General features: G+C 41.7%; 1 protein-coding gene across 1 annotated transcript in view; it reads left to right on the top strand.

Annotated features, from left to right (window-relative positions):
- The window catches only part of gria1a (glutamate receptor, ionotropic, AMPA 1a), a 71116-nt gene that overhangs the window by 11623 nt on the left and 40898 nt on the right, over positions 1 to 18595 (top strand). Inside the window, 5 exon segments of the mRNA XM_044363767.1 lie at positions 6674 to 6913; positions 10695 to 10879; positions 14001 to 14054; positions 16708 to 16866; positions 17573 to 17740. Of these exon segments, the coding sequence (XP_044219702.1) occupies positions 6674 to 6913; positions 10695 to 10879; positions 14001 to 14054; positions 16708 to 16866; positions 17573 to 17740 (806 nt within the window).

The following is an 18595-nucleotide window of genomic DNA, read 5'->3' as shown; positions in this document are numbered from 1 at the left end:
GTGTTTGCCTCTTCTTGCTCCGCACATCCACCTCCATCACTTCTTCTGTCAGAGAAATGAGTGTGTGATCGGGACCGTCCCTCTGCACCTGTCGACACTGATACGCAGATGGGGAGATAATTGTGAAGGGATAATTGTTAAGGAGATAATTGGAGTTTCCATACCCCCTGACAGGAGTTGGTCTGGGCTGGGTTTCTGACCCGATGCCCAGGTAAGCATTTATTCAGCAGGCGGCAAGGCTCTGCAGCAAACCAGATTGGAAACGTGGTGAGAAACAGCAAGGAGGAGAGACAATGGCCTAGCATGAGAAGGTTAGAGAGCGACACGCAGGAAGGGAGAGAGATGTTGGGAGCTGAGGGGAGTGCTCTCACACCCTCGATTACCCATTTAATGAGGCGATGCAGTGCCATTGTTTTATTACTTAGAGCAAATAGGAGAAATCTAGATTTCACCGTGTGGTCCATGTATTTCCCACTGCTAGGCTGGCATCTGTTCTCTTTGTTCGCCGCAGTCTCCCTATCATCTCCTCTCACAGATGCTAATGCTTCTGTTTCTTCTCCTCTCCAGCAAACAGCTTTGCCTTCTGTTTGCCCTCACCTACATTTTCAAGACACGCTTGCTTTTTGGCTCATCCTTATTACCCTTCCATTACCCCCATTTGAACTAATGTAATCTCTCATGAGTATCCAACGCTCCCACACATTAATCTAAGAAGCGTTTGGCTGGTCAGCTTGCTCTGATCGCACTATTCCCAGAGGTGGAAGCTCAAGAGTTTAGTGTCTTCTCTATTTTCGTCATGATTTTCTCCTTTGCTTCATTGACTCACCTATTACTTCTTCTCTTCTGCCTTTTCTTTCTCTTTCTCTGTTCTTGTCCCTCTCTTTTGCCACACACACACACACTGGGAACAGCAACAACATGAACACTGTTTTATTGCTCTTGCAAAGGCAGTAAATCTCCCATGAGCTTGAGGAGCTAAAGCTGTTTATACCAGGGAACAGCGAGCACTCCTCTCTGGAGCGCAGCACTCCAGGGGGGCATATAGGTACTCTAGAGAGGTGGGAAGGTAGTGAGGCAAAGCCCAACCCCTACTAAAAACCTCAAAAACCTGTTTAGCATTTCTCGACTCAATATTACAGTTTACACATGGATGAAATAATGTCCTTGCAGTGTGTTGACATATTATGACTGGACGCAGAATGTTGGTATGAATCATTTTCTCTGGGATAGATTTCAAGTCGTTTGCAGGAGATCCCAGAGAAAACTGCTCACAGTAAAACCCTCCTACCCACTCACGTCTGGAGAGACATTCACGCAGATTCACGTTGGTGCTGTGTTTCGGTCCCGTGAGTCCCTGTCCTCTTCACAGAAGGAGATTGATTGCACTGTGTGAGTCATGCTATGTTGGAGGGCTCACCCCCCTCCCACCCCATCACCTGAGGGATTCTTCACAAGCACAAGCTGTGTGTGTGAGACGCTTGCTTGTCAGAATCATGGAGACCTTTTTTTTATTGAGAGGGGTGGTAAGGAAGGGATGAGGGTGGGGTGTTTGATGGGTGAAGCGAGTGTGTTCACCCTTAGCGTTCAAGCAAGATCTGGATGCATGTGTGTGAGTCGGGTATCAACTTCTTTCGTTAGACCTTTCATTAACATAGCTGATTAGCTCTCCGGAAGATGGATGGGACCAGAGGGACCACAACATGCTCCCTGTTTTTATTACACACATCATCTGACAGTTATTAGCCATGGGTGGCTGAGTGGAGGATGATTGTGTGCGTCTTCCAGTGTCTGGTGTCAGGTGTGTTTTTCTCCCCTCAAAGTGCTCTGTGGTTGATTGAGTGACCCTTCACCCTTGTGGAGGTGGTGTATATTACTGGATGATGTGACAGGAACCTCTCTGCTCCTGTCATCCCTCTCATCTTTCAAACGGATACCTTAGACAAAATATGGAAAAGGTACTTCATCAATATGATTTTACACCGGCACTGGTTGGTACAGTCATCTGTGTGCAGGCTTGTTTGGCAGCACACTGATGGAAATCATTTTGTGCTGTTAGATTTGTGACCATAGTCCATGAACCATTTTACATCACATGCACTGTAATGAAATATAATTAATCAACAGAGTAATGTATTCACCTTTACAGTATAATACAACAATATAAAGTTGATGATTGTGATCATATTAATAATGTAAAGAAATATATAGAAATGTCTTTTGTGTCCTTGTTTTTCCTTGTTGGGTCCCATTTTTGACTGAAAAAGAGAACAGATTTGAAAGCTGTGGTCTCGTGGTGTAAAGGTGACATTGGGTGGACAACATAAACCCGGGTGTAGTAGTAGGATGTAAGCTCACTATATGAAGGTTGTGTGTGACTCAATCTGCCAGGGTTATGCTTAGGTGGAAGAAAGCTGAGCTGGATTTAGCTGCTCACTGTTCCATTCCACGGTCTTTGTTTATCGACGCCCAAAGGAAAAAGACATCAGTTTATACAATCAGTAAACAGATTTTGTTGGCGTTTCACAGTAAAAAACACACAGAAAAGAAAATTGCATATACTTAGTTGTTAGTTTGAGCATCCTAATCAGATGTCCTATTTTGTGGAGTCTCCTGACATGTCAGTCTTCAGTAGAGGGGCTCTATTAAAAAAAGACCTTTATGGTTGGCTGAACAAGAACCCTCCAATCAGTACGCTCCCTCCAGCTGAACCCAGCTTCCTTCTGCTGTGAAATTCCCTCTTTTCTGACCTTAATGGGGCACAGCACAATAGTATGCATCTCCCAGGGGAAGAAAATAGTAGAAACCCTGCGTTACTTCTGTGTGTGTTTGTGGAGGCACACTGTTTGATGTATGTAATGTCCTTATGGGAAGTTGTGGTTTGTACGTGGTCGCAGTAAACCCATGTGTCCAGAGTACATGTGTTTTACTGGGTTTTCAGTGTGAATGCATTAGGCGCTGCGCTCAAAAGACCTTCTTTATATTGATTCTTGCAAACCTGGTTGTAGCTCCTCCCAAAAAAAAAGAGAGAAATTGTTTTGTGACTGCACTCGGTACATTTCAATTCAACTATATTGATTTTTTTGACATATCAAGCGATGCATTATTGGAAAAAGAATCACACAGCCACACAAAGGAGCAGCTCTATAATACCACTCACTGATACACAGTTTAGTGAGCAGCTCCGGTGGAGCATCAAGGGCACCTTGAGACCTTTGACTGACACATAATTGTTCCAATATATCTGGCAAATATTGACCTGTATTGAAATATTGATCAGTTAAATTGACTCACTTTGATTTTGCAGTTTCGCCCCGAAACAAGCATTTAAAACAATTTGATTTTATTTTCCTTGTGGATGATGTTGCTTTATTTAATCCCTTAACATCCATCAAATAATGATAAGGTTACTGTCAGACTGAAAAATGGGCCCTTCATACCTTTTATCCATCAAAATTTAAAATTTAAGGCTGTTTATTGTCATATTTTATAGCCATCAAATCAAACTCAAACTACATTTTAGAGTGAACCAGTAATCTGCAATCACACCCACAAAGTTGGACTGGGTTTTAAAGATTCATAGCCAGTAAGAACGATGCAGTCTTGCCTACCACCCCTCAAGCAGCCCTCCCATCATCTGCAAATTCAGATGCAGGAACAACTGTCACAAACATGCCCTCTTTGAGCAGCCAGCACAGACACTTCTGTCATTTGATATTTGGCTCATGCTAAGCAGAGGAACAGCTGCAGGGCACAGGAAACAGAGAACAGGGAAGACAGTAGCTGCGTGAGTTGTTTCTGACAGCTCCTCCTGTTGTGCGAGTGTCAATCCCGTTCGGATTTGAGTTTTTTCTCCCTTTTCCTGCGGCCCTATACTCTTTGGCCACACCAAATGCAAATCAACTTGTTGTTCATTCATAGGAAAAGTTAAGAAAGGGTGAAAATTTCAAGTCAGTTCTTGTCTGCTTTCCTGCATTTGTATGCAAGTGCTGATATTTTGTTGACTTGTGGAAGTTATTATGGTTTGTTTTGAGTGTAAATACAAATGTGGTGCAGTGGGAGCGTGCTGCAAATCTTCCATTATTTCAGAAATTATCCACAGATTTTGTAAAGCAAAGTCGGTTTTGCAAATTCACTAATTCCTTGAGGGGAAACCTAATTATGATTAAATGTCCAAACACTCACAATTCCCTCTCCATTTTCCAAAAGTCTTTTAGCAGCTCTGAGCTACTGTAACCCCTGCCAGAGGAACAGACCGTTGCCTGGGCAACATTAGTCCTGCCACCATGGCAGCTGTAACTGTGGTGAGGAGACACGGAGTGCCAGGGTGGACAGGTGTTGCTGGGGTCTTCAAGATCACTTTAGGTCTTTCAGCCCTGCCTCCAATGTCATTACACATGTGGAGCAGTGCTAACAAGCCGCTCACACACAAACACACTCAATACGCCGCTCCTCTATACTGTTATCTGAACGAAACTGCTGAGTTACATTAATGTTCTGCATCATGCCCGTGTCGAATTAGACGAGCACATGCTTCTCTTGCCAGCTCGGAGCAGGAGGTCCGTGCCACATGGCTGCATGTATTTTTTTTTTTGTCAGACAGACATACTGTAGGTATAACAAATGACTCATATTCAGAGAAACATGGTAACCTGCTGTAGGGCAGAGTAATAGGACACTGCACAAAAAGTCAAACAAGCTCTCATTACCTTTTATCCAGGCAGAACATGGAGGCCACCGTTAAAATTGGCCCTAGAAAATTGTAAGGGGAAAAATAATGTGTGGTAGTGGAAAGCAATAGCTGAGAGAGTGTCCATTTACTAGCAAGAGCGTGTGCAGACCATGAAGGAAAGATAGTTCTGTTACTGAGTCAGTGTGGCGAGGCGCAAAATGTCTATTTCAGGGCTTGCTTTAAGTAGGGTGACTCACCAGGCTTTTGGAGCACTAGAGGCTGCATATGTGTGTGTTTTCATGTGTGTGTGCGCACGTATTTTCATGTGATACCGCTGAATTTCTCTCTTTCTCTCTCCCCCTTCCTTGCTCTCCCTCTATCTCCGTCACACACACGCAAACACACACACACACACACGTGCCTGCCTGGCGGGTGCAGGTCTGCGACAGGTTAGGCGTTTTGGGTACGGGCCATCCTCACTGTCTTTCCCTCAGCTCCAAGCAGCGAGCTGGCCCTCGCGCGGGGACAGGCAGCAACTTCAATCTGTTTGGTAAATACTGAGATAAGTAAGGCCCACCCATCGCCACAGCAGAAAATAGCCCAGGCCAGACCTGCGTGTGCAAAGATAGCATGCCATGCTGAAGGCATGGCGAGGATATACCCACCAATGAGAGGACTGTGAACATAAATTAGCTATTTTAAGATATTAGAGGGTGTGAAAGAAGTCAGAGTGACAGACAGACAATGGGAGAAAGAGGAATAAAGAGACTGAAGGAGAAAAGAAAATGAGAGATGGAAACTGCCTCCTGCTGCCAGTAAAATGTCAATGGAACCCTGGGGATGCATTGATTAACCTCTCCGCTCCTAATCTGCCTTCACCTCCTCCACCTCTCACTGAAAGCAAACAGACTGGTGGTATACAGATGGACAAACTGGCCATCTTTGCATAAACGTGATACAGAGTTGATTGGACAAGGCTATTAAAAGCTGTTTTCAACTGAAAGGTCATAAGCTCTATGTGATGACTGATAACTGATAATCTCCTTTTTAAACATCAGAGATATTTTGTAAAACAGTGAAGCTTCTTCACATCGGTGAAGGACAACAATAAAAAAAAAGAAAACATGATAAAAAACCAGTCCAATTAAACTCACTAGGCTTTTCCATGGCAGACATTTTGACATGTCACAGTAGGAAAAGCACCGGTGTTTCTACTGAAATTAATTGCAGCTGCATTCCATTCAGCTGCATCCGTTTCAGAGCTCTGGTATTGTTCATGCTGGTCTATTGTCACAGCTCAGTGTGACACCTAACTAAAAGAGTGCTGTCATTAATGTTACCATAATAAGATGCTTTGCTGCTATGAAAAATCATATTGTCTGTTTTGAAACAGGTTTATTCAGTACAACCTCTTCACTCATACATGAGGAAATTTGTAGGACATAATTTAGGTAGAAGTACAAACATGTAGTAGGTATAAGCAAAAATGTTACAAATATACATAGAATGTACAGGTCACATAAGAGAAAATAGAGTTAGATCAACATTTTTTATTGCATATTTTATTACAGACTGCTGGTCTGCTGTTCGATCCATGAAACAAATGCTCAGTTTTGGAAATCCTACAATTCTTAATATATTTTTATTGCTACAAGAAAGGTGTTTTCACTTACATTAGTGTGCAGTAGCATACGGTGCCTAAAATCATGGTAGTGTTCATTGTATTATAATCTGGATCACTGTCTTTGTACAAGTAGAGAACACAGAAAGAAAGCAGGGAAGTTGTGGTTCATGGTTGGTGCCGTAGGCCACCAGGGCGACCCCCACAGAAAGAAACATTGACCTGCACTGACTAGCCGATAAATGACACAATGGATCACTATCTATTAGTGTGTGGGCCTCTCAGGGGCTTTTTTCATGTGTAATACCAATATTCCATAATCTTTAATCTATTTAACTTGATCTGTTTTTTATGTTCCTTCTTTTCTCTTTTCTTCCTGGCAGTTTGCTCCCAGTTCTCCAAAGGTGTGTATGCCATCATTGGCTTGTATGACAGGAAGACAGTCAACATGCTCATGTCCTTCTGCGGAGCGTTGCACGTCTGCTTCGTCACACCGTCCTTCCCAATTGAGACGGCCAACCAGTTTGTCATCCAGCTGAGGCCTGAGCTCCAGGATGCTCTGGTGGGAGTGATCGAACACTACGGATGGACCAAGTTTGTCTACATGTACAGTTCTGACTCAGGTGAGAATCTATTTAGCCTTTGATTTCATACATCATATTGTATTATTGTTATTTTCAGTATATAATAATAGAATATATGTTTTAAGCTTTTCTACATCATTATAAAAAGATGTGGCTTTGAAGTGGGATAAGACACATGGAGTGTATATGTACTGTAGGTTAATCTAAAATATTTCAAATAAAGGTTTTCAATGAATTATTCATTATAAACACATACTTAAATGCAATATCTTTGAATACATAGGATTTCTTAATATTTATAAAAATGTGCTGTTCCACCACACATTTGCAGTGAAGACAGTGAGAGGCAGTATCAGTTGTTAAACCAACTATCATTAGTCGTCTTCATATTGCCATGGCGACAGCAATGGGGTCAATCGTAGCCATTGTGTAGCAATGAGCAGCCACCAGAACATTTATTTTAGGCCACCGTCTTTGTACAGACAGAGAACACAGAAAAGAAACATTGACCTGCACTGACTAGCAGATAAATCACACAATGGAACAAAAGATTAAGCTTTTCATTGAGCTGTCCCCAGCAATAACCTGTGTTGCAACAGTTTCTTTGCCAGTAAAAAAAAAAAAAAAAAAAAGGTGCTGTAGCATACAATTTAAACACCTCACACTCCACACACACAGGAATAAAGCAGCACACCTGTCAGCCGCCTGCTTCCTTCTCTTTCTCTCCTCGCTAGCCAATCAGCTATACCCTTCCCATAATGCCGTGCCATCTGTCCCAGGTGTTGTGTGTTTTGGAGCGTGACGATGAAGGGTGTATTTTGTGTGCGTGCCCAAATGCACGCATACTGTTGAGCTTTTTGCACAAGTAAATTTGTTATTCATACAGAGTGTGGGCTTACTGCAACTTTTATCTCCTCATGTTTCTGACTTGTGTGAGACAAATAAACAGGCTCAAGTCAGCTTTAAAAGACAGATGCCATCGTGTCACTCTGCAAAGCACACTGTTGAGCAGTGACAGGGGAGATTTCACAGCGGTCTCTGGCCCCATTGATGCATGATGGCTGCAGCGCCACACATGTCCCACAGATTTTTTTAATCTCCTGTGATCCCTTCATTATCCACTCACAAACTGTTGGGTATTTTGTGTGTGTGCGTGTGTGTGTGTGTGCTGGGTCACCCCTGTATGACTGAGTGGTGGGATGGAGCCAGTGAAATCCATATCAGTAGTCCTCTGTTGCCTGGATACTACGCTGCAGTCACCCTTCCTACAGGGTTATTTTAAGCCTTTAAGAAAAATCATTTTCAGTTGTGAGAAATTTGTCTGGTATGTGTGTGTGTGCGTGCATGTGCTTCTTTCAAATATTTCATCAAAGCATCTTACGTTTTTTTAAACACAGCTTGGTGGTATTGCCCATGAACAGTTTTTGAATCTCTAGTCTAATATATTTATATTAGACATGTAGTTTTAATAATCATTTTTCAACCTGTTTCAATCTATTATCTGAGGGAGAGAACATACAAATGTACCACATACATTATCACTTTCCTAACATCTCAGACATCTGTCTTGCTGTCTTACTGCGCAGCATCTGCTAATAAAAATGCTTCTTGTTTTCATTTTCAAAAGCCAAGAACAGGAAAACAAATTTGATAGCCCATTAAACCTATCATAAACAATATTCAGGAAATGGTTTCCCAAAGTGTTATTTTCTACTCTCGATTGCCTGGTGCCCGGGTCTCTGTGTGTTCCCTCTGGCCAGAAGGGGTGCTTATGACAGCCAGATTCCATTATGATATTATTCTCTTCCAGGATGCCTTTGGAGGACCATTTTTACCTTGGCTGGTCCTACAAGCCTCCCTGTCAGGCTGGCTCTGATTTATAGGGGTGCATTAGCCGCACAGCTACATTTAAAAAGGCAAGAGAATATTCAATGCAAACACTGTGAGACAAAAAAAAAAGAAGCGAGGGAAAAAGCAGGGGAGGAATGAAAAATAGATGGAAGATATGATGAGATAAGCCACACTAATAACGCTGAAGGAAAGTTGACTCCAGGTCTCTCTGTAATACATCAGTACAGAACATTTTCAACACCAAGCGTTAATGAGATTCAAACACTAATTTTAGCCTATCTTGACCGCTGCCCCAAGTGTTCGAACATTTTTTTATATATGTTCATGCATACTAGTAGATGTAGATTAACAAATAAATAAACATATAGAGATGTAAAGAAAAAGGAAGATGATTAAAAGGAGGGGAAAAAAGAATTAAGGAATGAGAAATCAAAGCAAACTGCTGGGTAAACTGCTTGGTGCTGTCCATGGTGCTGAAACCTTTCACTGACATCAGCACTAGCAGCTCCACTCAAGAACAGCTGTCCTTTCTCCTCTGGACCCACTGGCCTTATTCACGGCCATGATTAACTACCTCCTGTGCTCCCATGCCTATCATCAGTTTCACAGTTACTGTTCAATGTGACTACAATAACTCCAATTATTCACTTATGAGCAGTGAATGGAAAGAGACACCATGAAAGGTACCATACATGTACTTTTACAGTAATACTTTTCAGTATAAGGTTTACCAACACCTGTGTATCATTTCTATCTAACATCCTCACATTTTTTTCTGGTTGTCGTACTTATTTGCATGTACTGTATAATGGTTATATATGGAGGTGAAACACCATCCATCTTTTTATTTCTTAATGACCTGGTGTCAAATAGGCAGCGTGAATTGCCTGGAGAGCAGCTGGTATGCATTCAAATAAGGCAGAGCAATCATCCTTCAGAAGCTGTGACTACATTCTTCATTCTTCTTTGACAGGGCCTGTGTTACTGTTGTTGTGGATAAGTCATTTATACATTTGCTCAATATGCACAAAATGCCTGCACGAACACGAACAAACAAGCATGGAGGATATGCAAAACATATCGTGTGTTTGCCAGCTTACTAGAGGAAAAACAAATACAGCTACATCATGTATTAGTTTACATTTCTAAATTTTGTAATTGCTTTAAATCATTTGGGTAATGGCTGCCAGTCTGCTGCGGGTGAAATTACTTTATTTACTCTGTGGAACAACTGTGGCTGCCAACTCGAGAGGAATCTGATTGGTCTACTGCCAGCAGCAAAGGAGTAGAACAGTGAGTCAGATTGTAAATCAGAGCTCAAGATCAATGTGTTCTCTAATCGCCTTTTATTTCCTGTCTTAGCATGAGCCCTTAGCTCATTGGCTGCTCTGCCTCTTTATGATGCTTAAGTGTCTCAGCAGTGTATCTGTGACAGTGCAATTGAGTAGCGCCACCTGTAATTGGTGCTTGGAGGACATAAACCTAGCTGTGAGCGTGTCGTCTTCTATGATGCATGGGGCTGATTATTTGTTAGTGTGAAAGTGGTGATTATTTAGCTTGGCGCTGTACGAGCTGGAAAAGCACACCTGTATGTGTCAGAGTGCTTAATGGACTGTCCCACTCATTACACTTATCACTGAAGCTACAGGGGAGATTCTGATGGATATGCTTATCAGGAGCAGTTTGGTTTTCTGCACGGCTTCTGTTTTGTTCCCAAGTTGTTTCTAATTTATCTTGTAGCTAATAATGTAACTACACAGGATAAGATTATCCTGCCCATAATTTATGTCTCGTGCTGCATAATAAAATATAGACACTCACGGATTGCTCTCAGTAGATGAATACCAACCAGTCATTCATCACTTAATTCATCTTAAGCTTCTTTGCAGAAATTTTGCTATAAATGCCCATGAGTTTCCCTTTCCCAACTTCAGTCAGAACATTTTCCTCTGTCCACATGTTTTTCTAGGCCTGTCAGTGCTGCAGAAGGTTCTGGACACAGCAGCAGAGCGGAACTGGCTGGTGACCTCGGTTAATGTGGAGACCATGACGGAGGCCTCCTTCTTGAAAGTGTTCCAGGATTTGGACAAGAGGAAGGAGGGCCAGATTATTATCGATTGTGAGACCGAGAGGCTTACTGGCATCCTTAAAAAGGTAAAGAGCTTCTTTTTTGGTTTTTGCTATGATAGAGCATTATGTAATGTTTCGATCCATAAAGCAATTTCAGCTTAAAGCGTGCAACCTCAGAACACAATACAACACTGTGTGTTATATTGTTGCTCCAAATAATACAATTTTTACTTGATCAGTTAATTTTCCTTTTGGACACATACAAGGCTTTTTATAATTTGAGTGATTAGCCTGCAGGAAGGACTTTGAGCAAAATTTAAAAGATACACATTTCAGATTTTAACTGGATGAAGAAAAGTGGACAGGCAGGAAGAGCAGAGAGGTGATATAAATGGAAAATGGTCGGTGGTCTGCTGTGGTGTTTAGTCTCCAGTGCATCAAGGACAAGAGAGATAAATAACACAGCGTGATCCTGTGACAGTATCAGCACAGCATCACTCACCCCTGTGCTATTGAAAAGAAAAGGATCTTGGCATCGCAAATGACCGTTCTCTTTTTCCTAATTCATACTTACAGCGCTAGAACCAACTAACAACAAAGCTGTTTCTAGAGTTATTTCCATGTCCTATACCTGGATCATCCATTGATGAGGATTCAGATTTTTTGCCTCAGCCTTGTCTGTCAGCATGATGTAATGTATGTAGCTATGTAAGTGCACTTATAAGACGCTTTTATGAGGTCCTTGTTTCAAAGTAGTCCGTCAAACATTAAAAAGTCAGCTGGAGGTAGAGTTTTTAACCAACTCAATGAAGCTAACGTTGCTCAATCAGCTAGGTAGCAAAAACTGATAAAATCCGCTTGTGACAGCTATCATTTCTGCTGCTTATTGTCTGATTCTTTCTGAAATTAAGGACTCGGTGTTATGTTTTTAATTATAAAAAATTTTGAGTGGTTAATCTACTGTTATCTTTGTAAATTGCATATGTGCTGCGCAAGAACAGAAAAGTGAACGGCTGAAGCAACAGTAACTTAATCAGCAGTCAATGAATGACAGTCACACTGGAACCAGTTTATGCATACAGGCAGAAAAATAGCCACACATTTGTTATTTTTGTTTTATTTTGATTGTAGACGTCACTTGTATGATTTATGATTTTTCAGTCAGATTTTAATAGATATTCAGTTTCAGGACATTGTTTTTTTTTATAAGAAAAAAAAAGCACTTACTGTACTTAAATGATGTACATAAATGCACCATGTGTACACACAAACACACACAGCCTCCATCTGTATGTGGAGACTATTGCTGCTCAGTGTGAATGTTATTGATGGCCTGGTGTCTGAAGTTAAGGTTATTGCATCAGTTCTCACCAGTTTACAGGAGCTGAGCCTGAGAAGTTCTCCATTCAGATGGCCACCATCAATCACCCACATCTGCTCCCTGCCTCCACGGTGCACCCAAACAATGGCGAACACACACACACACATGCACAACGCGCGCACACACCACACCTCTGCCTCTTTTACCCTTTAAACTCACTCCTGTGTTCATCTCATTCGTCTCATACAGTACACTGATTCTCTTATGATAATGTCACTGGCAGTATCTGAAGTGTAGCTTTTCGTATTAGCTGAACATTGATGTAATCTCCTTGGAGAGCGTTAAAATATTTCAGAGTGTGTTTTCCTACAGAGAGACAAAAAGTGACCCGTTCTCTTGGGGCTGAACTCTGAATGACACTTCAAATCTGCATGTATAATTAAAAAGGCTCCAAAACATTCCCATTTGACGATCCACCGTGGCAGTAATGTATCTTTTCCCCCGGTGTGGGGTGAATCGGTGTCAGCGCTAGTGTGTGCCTATCCTCCTTCCCTCTTGTTTTTCCGTGCCCGAGGCTAGGCCGTAGGGCCCGCCTTGTGCTGGGGTCACCATTAATAACAAATGCCACCTTCTGTCATGACATACAGCATCATTAGACACACACACACATAACACGCAAACAAATGAGTACACTCCCTGAAGTATACACAAGGGAAAATGCTCAGAGAGAGAAAGAGGAGTGAAAAATGTGTGAGGTCATGCACAGTGCTTGAGCAAAGACAGAGAAATGAGCTGCTTATCCACCGTGCTAGGGCAATTAATTGGACGATGCATGGCTTTAAATTAGTGCTGCCCACTCGGCCTTATTTTATGTGACTGCCCAGTATGCTGTGATGACACGTTTTGGTTGTACAGTATAACAGGCTCTTTATTTAGGCATTGGAAACAGTTCCCTTGAGGGCCACCAGCAAGCAAGACTCCAAACAGGGAGGGCAGGGGGTTGTTTTTGTTTCATCTGACGCCTCATTTAAATGTCAGTCAAAGTGGTGTCCAATGTGTCCATTTCTTTTATGAATAAACTGATGCTGGCACCACACTACACACCTCTCACTGTGTTGCTCAAACCGCCCTGACTGTCGGCGCTCGGCTGACCTGTGACGCCTGCCGTGAAGAGAATGACGGCAGCGCAGGCAGGAGAGAAATGAGGTGTAGGCATGGGAGAGGGGACTGTGCACAGTTCAGCACTGACAGACTGCATTATTTGATGATATTGTCAGATCACGGTGAAGTTCCAGGGAAGTTATTTAAATATTAGATCAAAGATCAAACCATAGCTCTCAGGGGAACAATATTGGAAACAGGAGAAAGAGGAGGTGGAGGAAGGAAGGAGATATAGTACAATATACAGTATTACATTGACAAATTGATGAATGATTGCAATTCATATGACAGGTAAAAGCATTAAGTGGAATATGTTTAGTGCAGTTTCCTTCACTTAAAGAGTTCAATTAATGTATTCATCCATTTCTACTACCTCTACTTCTTTATTTTGTTCTAAATATTATAATTCCTTAATATTTTCAAGTGTGATTTGCCTTATCTGTGGTTATATTTAATAGAGTTGGTAATCTCTTGCTATGTTGGCTCTTTACACATAGATAAAAGCTAATCTTTTTATGAAGTTGGATTTCAATGTTAAGTCCCATTGCTCTGGTTTCTTGTCTGTCTAGTACAGGGTCAAGTACCTTGTTGTAGGTATACTGCTGTGACACTGTCAAAACCCTCTCCTCGCTCTCTCAGTTGTACACACACACACACAGATTAACCTTCTGCTGTTGTGTCACACCTTTTATTCCCTATTTCTCCTCTGTCCTTGTCCTCCAGATTGTAGAACAAGGCAAGAATGCAAAGAGCTACCACTACATCCTGGCTAACCTGGTAAGCAGTCGTCGTTATATCAGTGCTTCTTTATTCATTTGAATCTCTACACGCTTTCTGAGATTTTCGATGGACTTTACAATGCTATTAAATGTGGCTCTTAACAGGATTCCAGACTTACTTTATCACTAGTTTAATAGACTTGCATGTGCCTGATAATGTTGCCTGAAACTAGTGGTTATATGTCTTCTATGTCTTTTCATGCCATTATCCTCTTCAGCTACATCATATATTATTCCGCTACACTGTCAAACCTGCAGGCACACTGTAACAGCAGCACAGTAGTAGACTTACAGTAAAGCACAAGAGGGGAACCTGTGACTGTCTGTGCAGTCTGACGGTGACAGAAAAAAGGTCAAGCAGTCAATATATGCAAGCTTATATCCATTAGCTCTCTTTGTCTCCTGCCATTTTCTCTGTGCAAATGGTATGAAGACCCCTACAGCACTGTACAGGCTCACTAAATGCAACCAAATGAAGAGAAAATTGACATCAACAGACGCCTTAGTAATAACAGCATTAATATGCAGCTGCTGGCTTGAACAATTTCTCACTGCTGGAGTTTTAGATTGGCTCAATCTTTCTTGTCTGGCCAGTTTGCCAGATTTAATTTTAAATGATAAGGCCTGGACGGTAATAACAGCTGATATGCAAAGTGGCCACAGTCATTTATAATGGGTCCATAAAAAGGTTTGCACAAAAATTACTTTTTCTGTGTCCTTGCACCTTTTTAGAATTTTCCTAATTTACTTACTTGTGTACAGCTGTATGTGTTAGTGTTTATCTGAAAAACAGAGCATTGAATGATAAAGAAAAGAGAGAATTTTGAATGAATATTCAAATGCCGTTAAAATATCTGTTGGATGTCCAGTTTTAGTGAAGGCTAGTTTCTATAGTAACCTATTCAGCTCACTGCACTGCATTAGCTCATACATGGAGCAGAAAAAAGATACAATTCTGTCTGTTCAGCTGAGAAATATGGACACCTGGCAACACACGCAGGTACATTAGGGAGATGGTGGTGAGATCCGCTTCCATTTGTCTCCTAAAGCTTGCGCTAGCCTTCATTTTGTACCTGTCGCCATGCCAACCTTCCACAAAGAAACAGAAGGGCGCGGAATAATTTGAACTTTAAGCTACTCCACAGCCAGTCGTGTGTGTTTGCCTGTAAGGATATGGGATATAGGTACAGATATGAACATCAGAGAAAGTAAACAAGTGAGGGTTTCAGAGAGACATATGGCCAAGACAGAGCTGAAGCTTCAAATGACATGAAACAAATAACATCAGAGCAGAGAAGAAAGAAAAACAAACGGTAGAAAGTTGTATGACAGATGCCTGGCGAGCAAGAGACAATCCGTAGAGGCACCTTCTCTTCTCATCAGTCAAAACTCTGCTCTTAAATCTTAGACAAATCACAGAAACAGACAAATCTTCTCTCCCCCTCTCCTGCTCTGTCATTACTACCACCCAGTCCCACTTCTCTGCATCTTCTCTCTCCACATTGACAGGCAGCCTGCTGAGAGACTGCCTCTCATTCTCTCTCTCTCTCTCTCTCGCCTTTCTCCCTCTCTGAAAAACAGCCTTCTCCACATGATAGTCAGAGAAAAAAAATGCAAGTAGGAGATACCATTACATTAAATCACTTCTTTCTCCATTCTGCTCTGCCTGAGGCATCGCTGGCATTGTTCACAGTAGCCTATAAGGTTTTGATTCTTCCATTGTTAACAGTAGGCTATGAGGACTCAGTCTATCAGAGATTAGCCCCGGACTTTGCCCACCATGAAATTAGGTTTTCTATTTTCTTTCTCACTACTCTTGTCCCTCAGGAAAGACTGGGATGGAATCTGCTCAATTGGGGTAACCTCTCTAAGTGAAAAAGAAGGATTTGTCATTTTCATTATGCAATTAACCCTTGAACCGTTGATAGAGTTAAAACAGTTACTTCAATGTAGTGCATTCTACAAAATTACCCTCTAATGCAGCTCACTAGACCACTGGTTCCCAACGGTTTCAGCTTGTGTCCCCTTGAAACAAAGTAATGCTTAGTTGCGAACCCTCAACCATTTGCATATGTCAACCAGTTCAAACCAGTTCAACCAAATTCATTTTTATTTGTCTTTTGTTCTGTATGAATGATTTTTAGAGGTAAGTAAAAAGGCTAAGGAGAAGTCTGAAAAACAAACATTATTTGGTGCAGCAGAAATGTTTTTTTTTCCCATCTAGCGCATCCCCCAAGGGATCCCAAGATGATTAAATGGATAAGAAGAAAAAAAACAGATTTCTGTCCTACAAAATTATGTTAACTTTTTCTAATTTTTGCAGTTTTTATGGGAAATACTGGTACTCTCCAGGCCCCTGAAAGCCCTTTAAATGAAACAGTCTATGAAGAAATAATCACTGTTTGGAACTTCTCACTGCTCATGTCCACTCTGAGGCATAACCTATAATGAGGCGTTGCAAGTAGAAATTGATTTGTTTGAAGGGATCATCAGAAAAAATAAAAGGTTGGGAGTCCCAAGTTTGGGAACCACTGGTCTAGACTACTGTCGTTCCCATCACAGATGAGTTTTCAGAATTCACATGGCTACAGGGTCCTATTTATTTTCCTGCCTGTGTGTCTCATCTTCTGCCTGTCCACTTCCTGTCTCAGGGCTTCTTGGACATTGACTTGACAGACCTGAGGAAAGGTGGGGCGAACATCACTGGCTTCCAGCTTGTCAACAACTCGGACCCCAGCGTCAGCCGTGTCGTCCAGCAGTGGTTGGAGTTTGACAATAAAGATTCCAAAGTGCCCAAGAGTGGACTCAAAGTATTTATTCTCTGCTCCTCTGATTTTTTTCTCTTCTCCCTCTATTAGTTTCCTTTTTCTGTCTTTAAAGTGATTACGCAAGGAGTCGTAAAGTATCATTGGATTTACTAGGAGTTTTTCTGTCATGTTCAAAGTAATGTAAACTAAATCATGATAATCAGCTTTCTCAGGAGATTTGATAACTGATTCTCCGTGTGGAGTTAGGATTACTTCAGCCATGAAGGGTGTTATTTCCCCTGTACCCTCTAGTTTGTTTGTGATTGTCAGCAGCATATTGCAAAACAGTTATGAAAGGTTTTCTATTAGATTTGTTGGACAGATCCTATCTGAGTTTGGTAATTCAGATCTGGAATTTCTACTATCAAATGATAATGGATTTTTAGCCATAACAGCTGTCCAACTAGCTGAGATGGAGGACTGATTGTAATACCAAGAAATGCATTTACACTGAAATTTACTTAGAATTGAAATAATCGAAATTATGTAGTTGGGTCAAAAGCTTAACAAAGAAAATCAAACCTTGAGAATTCTACAAATATATTTGATGTTTTGAAGTGTAGTTAAGCAAACTTTTGTAGGATTGTGGAATTCATAGAAAACCTTTTTACAGCTTTTTCTCCCACTGCTGTCCTGCCACTCTTCAGAACTTGATCATTTTTTATGACTGCGCTTGCTTTTGTTTTAATAGTCTGCTCTCTCTTTGCAGTACACAGGCGCTCTAACATATGACGGGGTGAAGGTCATGTCCACGGCCTTCCAGAATTTAAGGAGACAGAGGATAGACATTTCTCGCAGGGGCAACGCTGGAGAGTGTCTTGCCAACCCACCAGCTCCCTGGGGACAGGGCATAGATATCCAGCGAGCCTTGCAGCAGGTCTGCGCACACAGACCGAAACACTCGAATGCACACACACACAAATGTACATACATAAGCACGTGCATGCACTTGCGCAAATTCTTGAGTGGCACATTGGCTAACAACTCCTGAGTTGGGGCTGGCTGAACAAATTAGGTCTCATTCTGTCGTGTAAAGTTCACATTAAGTCGTAGGAGCGCTCTCCAGTATCAAATGTGACATCGTGGCTAGTAAACAAAACCTGCAGGCAGTAACACTCAGCCGTGATCATCATGGAATATGACATCAGCAATTGAGTTTAGAAATGTAATATTTGGCAATGAAATGGAAATGCTGGACTGGCTGTGAGACTTCTTGATCTCATGCACACATAGACACACTCATGCATGTGTGAAAAACCATGTATATCGAGGAACAAAGAAAACTAAGAAAAAATACAGTTGCCAATTAAAAAGACAATTAAAAGTCTTGCTCTTTTATTTCTTATTATTATTTACATTGATTAAAGGTATAATAAATGCACCATGTTTGTGGGCATCCGTGTAATTGCATGTGAGTGTATGTGTGTGTGTGTGTGTGTGTGTGTGCAGCCTGAGGCTCTGTCTGCATAGTGGCTGTGCAGAGGCCTTCTCAGAGTCAATCTAGCCATCTGCCTGTGGATAGACTGGAGATTGAAGCTGTGTTCGCTCAATTAACTCCATCACACAGCCAAGACAAACACACTGCACTGTACACATACACGCACACCGTCTGTCATTCACCTCCGCGGGGAAGCAGGCACTGTGGACTTTCACAAATGAATACTATACAAACACATGGGAGCTATGCTTAACATGCATCGTATGTAAGCGACATGCAAATGCTCGCTGCCAG

The sequence above is a fragment of the Thunnus albacares genome, chromosome 10 (genome assembly GCF_914725855.1).
Source record: "Thunnus albacares chromosome 10, fThuAlb1.1, whole genome shotgun sequence".
Classification (NCBI taxonomy): domain Eukaryota; kingdom Metazoa; phylum Chordata; class Actinopteri; order Scombriformes; family Scombridae; genus Thunnus; species Thunnus albacares.
Note: the sequence above shows the minus strand (reverse complement) of the source record. Positions and strands in the feature narration are given on the sequence as shown.